Source organism: Centroberyx gerrardi, chromosome 2 (genome assembly GCF_048128805.1).
Source record: "Centroberyx gerrardi isolate f3 chromosome 2, fCenGer3.hap1.cur.20231027, whole genome shotgun sequence".
Taxonomy (NCBI): Eukaryota; Metazoa; Chordata; class Actinopteri; order Beryciformes; family Berycidae; genus Centroberyx; species Centroberyx gerrardi.
The window spans coordinates 16,289,180-16,301,099 of NC_135998.1; the positions used below are offsets into that span (position 1 = coordinate 16,289,180).

Consider the following 11,920-nt stretch of genomic DNA (forward strand, 5'->3'; position numbering starts at 1 on the left):
TCTAATTATATGTCAAAATATAGATAAAACGCATGAAAAGGAGCAAGTTAAAGCCACATATTGTTGTGCTTGGAAATTCAATATTATATTGTACTGAACTTGTATGCTGTATTGCACAGTACTGTATATGTCTGGGTCTTCCCTCTGTGCACACTCAATATGCTTTCACTTTATTTACAGTAAAGTCTGTGCATATCTGTATCGCATTTCTTCTATTTTCTATACTAACCATTGTAGTTTTGTTTGAAGATTTTATCTCAATAAACTTTTTTCTTTACTGCTGCTGTCCATTTCCTATTCTTTCCTTTCTCCTTCTGTTTCTTCTTTTCTTGGGAAACAAAGTGTGCTTGTCCATTGGAAATCTCCAGCTGGTAAAAGGTCATCAGAGCCTATGGCAGAAAAGAATTAGCTATGCAGAAGGGGTAGAGGGAAAAAACTGCCTGCATTCAGTGCATTGATGATGTGTACCGATTTGGGCAAAGAGAATGAAAGCAATGAGCTGGAAAATTGATTAATCAAAGTGTATATGGCATTGATCAAAGCGCCATCCCATTAGAATCAGTTCTGTTTTAGGCAATAGAGTAGCACTGCGTTTTCAATCGTTTCACACACAAAAAACATTTGGTGTATTTCTTCCACTTGTGCTTTATTTGCTCCACAAGCAGACTAATGTAGTCAACCAGCTGTCCCTTGTCATTGCAAATGTTACCTATAGATGGTAGTGCTATCAAGGCAATCCTGATAGTCACTATTATCTTACCAACACTCAAATCCAAACAGAATGATGTGTACTTTTATAAAACAGCTCAGATTTTTCACCATTTCAATGTCAGACAGGCCACAGACACCAAAGAAATCTCTCCATAACGGCTCTATGGCTAATAAAATTCCATTCTACAGATGCTGTATTCCACAGCATGAGAGTGAGATGCAAGACCAGTGGGTGATTTGTACAAATAAACAGATTTATTCAAATGAGCTATATTTGGTGTAACTGTTACTACTTTGTAAGGTCTTAAGATAGCTGATAACATAAAGCGCACTAGGTAAGACTTTCTGCAAAAATACACCCATCTTATTTGCCTAAATCACAAAGTGGGGCTGCGATAGAGAAGAGCGTCCCACACCCGCTAATGTATACCCTGTAAATTTGCCCATTTGCCCAAATAAAATAGTGTTGGGTATGGGTATCAAGAACAAAACTGTTCTCTAAACAGCAGCAAGGGAAAGCTCCGCTGAGAGAAACCTGGACTCAGCAACATTAAAGCTTTTCCCTCTCTTGCCCCTTTGGTATTCTTTGGTATAAAGCGTTTTCAGACTGGCAGGTTGGTAAACATAAGCGTGTGTGTGGTGTGTAATTTACTAATGTCACTTTACATGATTGCTGGATATTGAAGTTGACATTTTTGAAACAGTTACCTCTTGCTGCCATTTGGAGCCGCCAGTTTACGAAGTTACCTAGTGTAGCTTTAAATAATATTCTTCAAACCAGAAATCATTTTGTAAGAATAGGAACTGGATTTTTCAAATAGTCTCAGTTTGAAGTGAAAGCCTTAAAGGTTTACAAGAAGGAAGGTGAGCAGGTACACTGTTGCTTCTACCCATGTTCCCCTAAAATATATAGACACAAAATTTTGTGCTGCCAAGGAACGCCACCACCTTCACCATCATTACCACCTCAAAGTGCCCCTCTGGATAAGACCAAAGCAACCCAACAGCCATGTATATTGTATTTAAATATTACTTCTCACTATAGAAGACATTTTGGTAATACAGGAGTTGAATCTGTAGAAAGATCACCACACACTCGACTAGTATCTTTGATAAGGTATTAGAGGCCAAAATACATCAAAGTGGAGGATCAAAACTTCAACACACAGGTCCAAGCATGTTTCTTTAAGACAGGAGTTAAAAATATTCATATTTGCAAGGTTTTCATTCAAGATGATTTCCACCTTTGCTAAGACTTTTATTGTGAGTTAATGAGAGTGCACCAAGGTTACCTTACAGGAAGTGCGGAGAAGACTAATTTAGACAGAATTTGTTACAGCAGCTTGCCACCTGTGATGCTGTCATGTTGCTACAAAAGAATAAAAGCACTTTGTGAACCTACTGAGTTTACAACACTGAGTAGCTTTATAGTGCAGAACCATCTCCTGCTGCTAAACTATGTGATGAAGGAAATGATTGGAGGACAAGCCAGGTAGAGATAGAGACACACTGGCAGCGCCAGCTCTAATTGTTCCCTTATTTCACTAATTGAAAAGCCATCTGGACCGTGAGTAGCACTGCATATCTTTATTGGAAACTCTGTCCATGATTTTCATCAGACACAGTTTTAATTATATCAAAGTAGCCCATAATTGGCTTGATTGGTTGAATGTGTCACTTGGATTTCAACCAGTTGGTTGTGATGGTTAGTGCCTGCAGTACAAGAGCCTGCACACAACCTCATTGCAACAAGCAGTAGTCAGTGTCTGATAAACTGGATGCTGGATACTGGAGGCACAATACTATTCTGAGATTATTTTCTTATTTAGGGCAGACACAGGTTGTAGCTAAAGGAGGAAATGCCTCACAGCAGGGAGTCTACCATGTAGGAGGGAAAAGCTGTCGTAGTTTGATTAATCTCCACCTGTAACCATGATGGGTGTTGCCACAGCAAACAGAGAGTGACAGGCATCAGTTGGCACAGGCTGATGATATGGTGGAGAGTCCTGAACAAACACAGTTACACCAGAGTCTGAGAGATACACTGCAAGAGATTCGTCTTTACAGTAGAGGGGAAAAACAAATAGATGTGTATGTTCAAACATGTGTGTGTGTGTGTTTAGTGATTTATGTGTGTCTATCTATTTCCCAGTGAGGTAATTGAAGAAACCACTCCCAGCGCCCATGCCTCGTCTCCAGCGAAAACATTTTCCAAAGCTGCTGGGGCCCCCAAGAATGGCAACGTTAACCCTCCACCCATGTTCAAGACCCCTGCAGCCCAGAGCAAGCCCTGCTATCAACCTGGAGGTCCATCAGGTAGAGTAACATCCCCTGGTTCTGTCATTTAGTCTTGATTCTTTCTGCCATTAGGAATGCAGAATTTATTACGTGTAGTTACTTCTTTTAGTCTACAGAGGGCAGCCCCACGCTGTTAAATCCTTGTTGCTCAGCCATTACTTTTATTGCAGATTTAATGCCTGACACTAAGCCGTTTAAGATTATGAGCTCTATAAAAAACAACAGATATTCAGTTAATGAGCTCAGATTATTGGCTTTTCCCCAGAATCCCTTAGTTAAATAGATTGTGAAAGTGAGAAATATATATTTTATTTTCTGTGAAGACTGCTCTTTAAACGGGGCCATCCATGCCATGAAAAGTAGAGCTCGTCTGGGTAAATATTTGCTGAAAGGCATCAGATAGGGGTAATTACTAGCATTACCAAGACAGCAGTATGCAGGCATACAGTATATACATGAAGAGATGCAGTATGTGCCCTGTGCAGTGCGTGGGTGTGGGCTGGAGGGCTGGAGGGCTCCTCTGCCTACCCAGTGTATCTCCCTGGAGGCTTCTTAAGTAATGGCTGCTGAAAGGCACCACAGGGAGATAGCAGAAAAGACCACAGTTAGTTCTCTGTTGGTTACTTTATATATCAGATTAACACTTACTTGAGTTCAAGTAAACAACCGCAAATCTCATACTGACCATGTGGAACGGAGCCGCATATGTGGAATATGCTACATGACCATCCTTAAATGTATTTACATGGATTAATAATTTGTCCAGTCCAGGTGCCAGCACCTCATTAAGCATGAAATATAATATTTATCATTCATTTCTCTGATGAGAGGCTGAACAGATGTTCTGTGTATGTGTATCTGACAGTGAGAGACAGAGAAAAAGACAGATAAGATTAGACATAGAGTTTATATAACATCCTGTGAAAACCTGAGAAAGGAGACAGATGACCTAACAATAATACTAATACATTGCTTTGTGTGTGATTTCTATTGTTCAATTATTTATATTGTTATTATCGCTACTTTTATTGATTATCACTGCTTTGCTTTGGCAACAGATATTGAAGTATTTAATACCAATAAAGCTCATTTGAATTGAACTGAATTGAGAAAGACAGATGGACAGAGTTAGAGACATAGAAACAGAGGGAGAGGTTAAAGCTGAATGCACAGTGTTTTAGGGTGGAGCCATCAGTGTGAAAGGCAAGCGACAGCATCGGTGACAGTTGATGATACATTCCTCAGATGTTAATCAAATACAGATACAGACAGATTGTCCCTCCTCCCTCTCTCTGTCCCACTCCATCCCTCATTTCCTGACAGTGACACCCCTTGCACCCTGCACTGCTTGCTACTGTCCCCAGGCATCGACTAAGCTGCATGGTTGAAATGAAAAGGTTTGCCAGAAGAGGAAAAGAGAAAGAATGACTTGATACAGAGTTTGGCAGCTGTACTGTGATTCAATTTGGATCTTGATAAATATCTCCAGTCTTCTCTTGCCGCCCGCCAGAGTCACACATCTTCACGGATTCGTCACAGATTCTTTCAGGACATGACCTCTCCTTTTCCCTCCGTATCTGCTTTGTCTATCACAGAGCCAGACAACAGATATTGATAGACTCACAGATATCTGCTCCACTTACTCTTCACCTCCTTCTCTCTTGCCAGGGGAGCCGCATGGAACACCTTGTGACCATCCTGCTTTCCAACACTAATAAGTCTTACTACTGCCAAGGCATAATAGATGCTGCCTGTTTGTAAACTATGATGGAACTAAAATGGAATTTCACCATAGTGATAACGTCTATGCAGTTTAAAACACTTTTATGCATGATGTGAAAACACAGTACCCAATGTCACAGAGATAAGGTCGTCTGCGTTAATATCTGATCGAATTAAATGTGAAAAAAAATATAAAACTATAAAATCACAGAGGGGGCCAATATTTTTTGACAACACTGTATGTGATTTATCTTATCAATATTATTGACTATAGACAGGCAACACATTTGTCTTGAAGAAATCAGCTACCACAAGTCACAGGGTTAGAAACACATTTAATACACGCATACACACTAATTATGCATTATCCTAATCAAAGTTGTAGCTATGTTATTATGTTTTATCAAAATAGTTTTAACATATATTTTTAAGAGACAATACACAGCATATATATCAGTTTTGCAACGGGACATTTGTTATGTGAATGTATGTTTAATAAGCCTACATGAACTATTTCAGATGCTGAGCAGAGAGATAATGCACAAGCAGGATGACAGGCGTTTATCTAGCATTAGTTAATGTATAGCTATAAATATGATGTAGACAAATCATGTTCCTGCTGAGAGTCTTATTTCATCTCTGAGGAAGATCTTCCTCAGAGATGTCCTTTTTTCCCCCAACGTTTCGTGAATTGAAAATACAGTCACATCACATTAAGCTCACCTTACTCTGTTGCTGTTGAGGCTTGTTCATCAGGTGGGGGGGGGATCTGCTACAATTCAACTGAACGAACAGAATGTCAACATTAGCTATACTGTATAGTCTCTGAAAAGCAGCCTAACATGGACTGTAAATTCATCTTTCTTGCTGAAAAATTCTGCAACTCTCTCCCTTTTCTTTTCCTCCCTTTCCTTTCTTTCTTTACTCTTCTGAAAGCCAGACTTAGATTTTGGAGGCGGCCTGATGTCAGCACTCCTGGCAGATGTATTTCTTTTCAACCCTGTCTTGCTGCTCTATGCTTTTCTACTCCTGATGTGACAGAGTCGCTTTTCCCACAGAAAAGACACGACAGACATCGGGCGGTGCTACACCTTTTTTTTTTACATAACTGGGGTGTTAGAAGGCATGATGATATATGATAATTTGACTGCAAATTGTATAAATGGCTATTCATATTAAGACCAGTTCTTTAACACAGCAGAAACATTGTTTTGGCCAACATTTATCGACCAGTAAAATCTATAAATTATGACATCCTTGGAATTTTCCTAACTTTTCACCCCTATTCGGTGCCCATGTCTCTCTCTATGTCTCTCTCTCTCTCTCTCATCACACTTACTCTCTAGTATCAACCCAGTCTCTCTCTTCCTATTTCTCTCTCACACACACACCCTCTCCCACACTCTTCTCACTTTCCTGTCAGTGCCCAGTTATGTTTGTTCAGTTTGTTTGCTCTCTGTTACGAGGAAATTTAGGGGGCACTTGTCCTTTGACCTCCCAGTCTTTGATAGTGGTGCTCTCTTTCAATAGTGTCTCTGTCCCCAGTCCTTTTCCCCCCCAAGCGCTCCCTCTGAGGGCGGCCAGCACTGACCTCCCTCCTGCGATGTGTCTTTGCATGGAGAAAGAGAAGCGGAGGACTATGAATTCTCTCCCTGTGTTTTTTGAGATGAGAGGAGATGGATTATTTTGCCAGGTGTCTCCTCTGGCTCTGGGAATGTGTTGTTTCCCCCAGTGGGAAAAATTGATCCTTTGTCTGGGCGGCGCGGAGTGGATCTGTCCAACCCAGCTGTCCCATGCTTCAGGCATGGAGGTTAGAGATCATCCGATCTTTCCCATTCATTACCTGACAACACACACCTCAACTACACACATCTGTTCTATTAGAGTAATGCAGAGTCATGACATAGTGGATCAGTGAATTAAAGTTTTGTCATTTTGCACAATGATTAGGTTTTTGTTTTTGTTAGGCTTCTTCTTCTTCACATTGCAACTTTACATTTTGACCAATAACTCCTGAACCGTCAGGCCTAGAATCAGACTTTTTTCTTCTTCAGATTCCTTGGCTCAAGCTGAATCCATTGTACATATGGGTTTTCATTTTCCACAATGTTGAATTTTATCCATATCCAAACCAATTGGCTGTGGTGCACAAATGAATTTCATGGCGAAGACAATGAGGCATAATTCCTAAACACATGATGCTAGAGCAACCAAACTTCTGATACATATTTGTATCTGGGATGGATCCCAAAGTGTGGGATCAGTATATCACAGTATTAATGAATGATTTGCTTGTTTGTTTATTTGTTCTGAATTTTGGAAAGTACATCTTGTCTAATACATGCTCTAATATAGATGTCAAAGCATAAATAGCTCAAATACTGGGCCATCCATTATTCTATTTGAACAATCTGACCCACTCCTTTCTCTGATGGTTTAGGCTTTCCTAAGGGTGGAGCAGCTCCTTCATTTGGCAAGGTTGCGAACGCTGCTGCCAAAGGTCCAGAGCGCCCCACCCCACAGCCCCACCCACAGGACCTAGACTCTGTGGTGCAGCGGGCTGAGCACATCCCAGCTGGCACACGCACACCCATGTGCAGCAAATGCAACACTGTCATCAGGTAAACAGCACCAGCAGGAATGTTTGTAATGATATTATAAGGTGAAGGAATAGGTTGTCTCAAGTCTTTATAGTTTTAAGGAGATTTATGAATCCACCCCTAGCCTGGATGACACAGTTGTAATGTATTAGTTACATGGTACCTGGGGAAATGGGGGAAACAACTGTCTCTTGATTTGCGAAAAAAAATCCTCCAGTGGTTACAGAATTGAAGAAAGAATTTACACTCCTGCACAAGCTAAACCGTAATGTAAATGTGTCTCCTTTGGCTTGCAGAGAAAATGTTGACAATATAATATAAGCAAATAGAAGCAGAATTAAACCTCTTTAGGAGACGCTTTTTCCTTCAATCCTCTGCCCCCCTGCCTGTTCTCACCAGGGGCCCATTCCTCGTGGCCATGGGCATGTCTTGGCACCCAGAGGAATTCACCTGTGCTCACTGCCATGCCTGCCTGGCAGACCGTGGATTTGTGGAGGAGAGGGGCCAGGTGTACTGTGAACATTGCTACGAGGAGTTTTTGGCTCCCACCTGCGCCCGCTGCCACCAGAAGATCCTGGGGGTGAGTGACGACACTGAAGGGACAGCGATCCGTGCCGCAGTATATCTGTAGCCAAAACTCCTTTACTAATACTGGAATCGTTAAAGAAAATCAGTCACTTTTTGTAAAATGTTGCCAGTACATGATAGATTATGTACTGGCAACGTACGTGTACTTATATACTGCAGGGGCGAAAGTTCTCCACCGCTATGATAGATTTCTGTCATTTTGACTGAAGAGAAGACATTTTCGAGTCTAAATTGTAATAAAACTATTACTATAACTAAAAATAAAAAAACCTCCTTTTTAATTTGCAGTAAAGTCAGGTGAGTGGAGCGCCTCCCTACCTGCAGTGATCTCGAACAAGCAAAATGATGCAGTTCATATAGCTGTTCTGCCAGCAGCATTCATAGGCTAAGTTCAGATTTTGAAGAAAGTGCTTGGTAACTTGAATTTATTTCATTACTGTAGGCATCTGTCACAATAACATATGATTGGTGACCTGATCCTAATCCTAATGGTAATGAGGTTGTGCTTAACCTTACCTAACAAACACTTTTGTTCACTTTTATCCCTAACCCTAACCCTTTTATCCTGATACTGAGAGTCAAAACTTGTATTCCCGCTTTCATTACAATAAAACCATGTAGACCGTCCTCAGAACTATTTGAAAAATTTTGCATCATTATCTAAAAATTAAGGCTGTTTAATAGTTTGGACTTCAAATAGCTATAGTATTCTCATCAATAGTTTGGGGTTGTTTATTTATTTTTATTTTTTTCTCTTATTTATGTTTCCTTTTTTCTCTCTGCAGGAGGTCATGAATGCCCTGAAACAGACCTGGCATGTGTACTGTTTTGTATGTGCCTCCTGCCACCAGCCAATCAAAAGCAATATGTTTCACATGGAGGATGGGCAGCCATACTGTGAAAAAGGTAACAAGCCCACAATAGAGAGAATAGACAGTATAACAGATATTGTGAGGAAAAAAAAAATAGATTAAAACACTTTGTCGACATGCTCCCTTACCCAGACTACTACAACCTGTTTGGGACCAATTGCCATGGCTGCGACTTCCCCATCGAGGCCGGGGACAAGTTCCTGGAGGCTCTGGGATTCACCTGGCATGACACCTGCTTTGTGTGTGCGGTAGGTCCACCCACTAAAAAGTTTAGATTAAAATTAAAAATAATTGTCAAGATTGCTGTGTGAATAACATTACCGCTGTATCTGTGGTTCTCTCCGCAGGTCTGCAGCACTAGTCTGGAAGGTCAGGCCTTCTTCTCCAAAAAAGACAAGCCTCTGTGCAAGAAACATGCCCACACTGTCAAAATCTGACCTGCCTTCAGTACTAAGAGTGCGATAGGGCAAGAGCGTCAATTCACAGCAGTCTATTCAGTCAGATGTTGATATTTTCATAGCTAAAAATGATCTGATTTATCTGTGTGTTCTGTTAAAATAGATGTTGGGATATGGGTTCCACTGTAAGCTTTATTTTTGGTTCTAGCTCTAGTATGGTTGGAATTTGCCATTCACTGAATGTCAACTAGAATTGGTAATGTCATTAAAGTATAGCAACTGTATAAATGAATATGCAGAAAGAATACTGCAGCCCCTTCTGTCAATTCTGTCGCTGTGCAGGTGTGAGTGGGCTATGAATAGGTATGTCTTTATGCTGGGGTATTTATTTGGGCTGGAGGTGTTTTTGGGCTTTCTGATGGGCATTTTTGCACATAACTTAGGCTAGTTTACTGCAATGGCAGGACAGAATGAGTAGAGATATTCTGTTGTTTGTGTATATTTTGTAATGCCTGATGTCTTAAACTATGGGTCGGGGCCAAAATGGTTCACAGGTGTGCTTCCAGTGCGGGTCCCCAGATGGCAAGTGTGCTTCATTAGGCTAGGTCCTAGTGTTAAAACAAAATTTACTAAATTTTAATTCCGGGTTGAAAAAATGTAATATATAATGTATTTTGTATCTTGTTTTTAATATAAGTCCCATGTCATAACATATGTAATTTTATCCGAATCACCTCACAAAACCATGAGTGCATAAAAGTTTTGCATGGGTGTCCCCAGTGTGAATTGAACCCCCCCCCCCACCCCACCCCACCCCACCCCACCCCACCCCACCCCACCCCGGCAGTGTTAATGTCATATTCTACCCATCGAGCTATACATTATACAAAACCATGTCATGTTGTATTTGCTGTCACTGATTATGTATTTGTGATGTTTGGTAGATTTTGTTTAATTACCTTGACACATCTTTAATATATACTATGACAAACTGAGCTCTGCTGTCAGTTTTCCTTTCTCCTGTCAATTTCTATTTGTAGAGAAAAAAAAAAAAAACTATTTTTACCTGACGTGCAATGGATGTTTTCTCGTTGGACATTGTGCAGAAATGAGCACTTCTCTTCTTTTTCTCAATTCAAATAAAAGAGTTCAACATAAAGTAAGTGCTGTCGTGTATCTCCACAAAGCTCTTATACGTTACCTACTGCTTATACCTTGTTTATGTTTTCTGTAAATGAACTATGTTTTTGTCAATCCACAGCAAGCATTACAACAAAGAATTGATTCATTGTGGCTGATTTGTATCACACATAATAATGTGTGATATAAATCTGTTGCCGTGATGCCAATTAAGGCGCATAACTCAGAGAAAGTTAACAGGCAGGCAGACAGGCACCAGCTTGAGTTCCCTCATACATTTACCTACAGTAAGAGGGAAAAGTACACAGTCTCCATGGGGACAGAGGCAACAACGCCTCTCAGGCACATAGACACTGTATGAATTATTTCTGCCTGATAACAGCTCTGTGCTGATTTTGACAACCACATAATTCAGGGATGAGTAACGGCAGAAATCGTATATACAATTTATTCAAAATGCCTTGAGTTATTACGCAATCATTATCACCATGGGGAAAATGTACACTGGGCTACTTACTGATGCCCTGTAGATGCGGTGAGCCTCAATTGTGCACTTCTCCAAGACGTCGGAGGTGGGAGCCCTACACGGGAGTGAGACGACTCAGGTTTGAACTAGTCCGAAAGAGCCCGTGGTACACTTGGAAAACTCTGCCATAAGATAGAGAGGGCACATGCAAATAGAAACTACAGCGTTCACAGGAGACCACGGTGGAGTTCAAAGCGAGGTAAAAAAGCGGATCCGGTCGACCTGCTCTTTGAGCGACAAGAGGGAGAAAGGTAAGATTACTTTGCTTTACAAAGCCTCGGTGCTGTGTCGGAGCGCAGTTTGAGCCGCAGCAATAATCTTGCCGTTGTGGCCATAAAGCTTCCCTCACATCTGCCTTTGCAAAAACCAAGGGACCGGTAATTAGCTATTTGTTTGTTTTCCGTGAGCCTATTATTCGTTAGGATGCGACAGAAGTGCTTAATATCTTACTCCCTGCGCTGAGTTTGATGCTGGCAACAGCTGTACGCTATCAGCGGGACCCCCGATAGTGTTATTGGTGGAGGCTGTGATGATGATGATGCTTATCAGTAATTGGTTCAGTTATCGCCACTCACTAGGCCTAGATCTTAATGTCCCGCAAGACTTACTGATCTGATCCAGCATTCCTTCTAAATTACATTAACATGAGCTGTAATTAGTTTTACTGCAGTTTTAATTGATTGACACTGGATTGATTATAAGGCTACTTATTGACTTACTGGCAAAACAATGAAGGCTTGTTAAGTTGAACATGACAAATTGTCTGAGATTCTTTATTAAGGTAGGCTATATACAGTGAGGCTTATCTATACTTAAACCATGTGATCTTTTTGTTAAAAGTCTAGGATTATTATTGAAATGAATGTGAAAATTGTGCTTGCCGATGTGGTAAAATGACTATAACACAGATTTTGTTTTTGATCAAAGCCATGGTTGTGATGACTTATCACCTGCGGCCCATCAGGGTTCAGATAATGCTCATCAGTGTGGAGGGAGTCTGGGAAATACAGTGTGCAAAGAAAGAAGAGTACACCTTCTGTGTGTGTAGATGTGTCAGTTTAAACT

At 40.8% G+C, this 11,920-nt stretch overlaps 1 protein-coding gene across 2 annotated transcripts in view; it reads left to right on the forward strand.

Moving 5' to 3' along the window:
• The window catches only part of pdlim5b (PDZ and LIM domain 5b), a 59,438-nt gene extending 49,254 nt beyond the window's left edge, over window positions 1-10,184 (forward strand). For both annotated transcript variants that reach the window (XM_078287289.1, XM_078287291.1), the window contains exons 8-13: window positions 2,864-3,027; window positions 7,172-7,352; window positions 7,731-7,911; window positions 8,705-8,825; window positions 8,924-9,039; window positions 9,139-10,184. In XM_078287289.1, the coding sequence (XP_078143415.1) occupies window positions 2,864-3,027; window positions 7,172-7,352; window positions 7,731-7,911; window positions 8,705-8,825; window positions 8,924-9,039; window positions 9,139-9,228 (853 nt within the window). In that variant the 3' untranslated portion in view covers window positions 9,229-10,184. The remainder of the gene's footprint in view (window positions 1-2,863; window positions 3,028-7,171; window positions 7,353-7,730; window positions 7,912-8,704; window positions 8,826-8,923; window positions 9,040-9,138) is intronic.
• The last annotated feature ends 1,736 nt before the right edge of the window (window positions 10,185-11,920 follow it).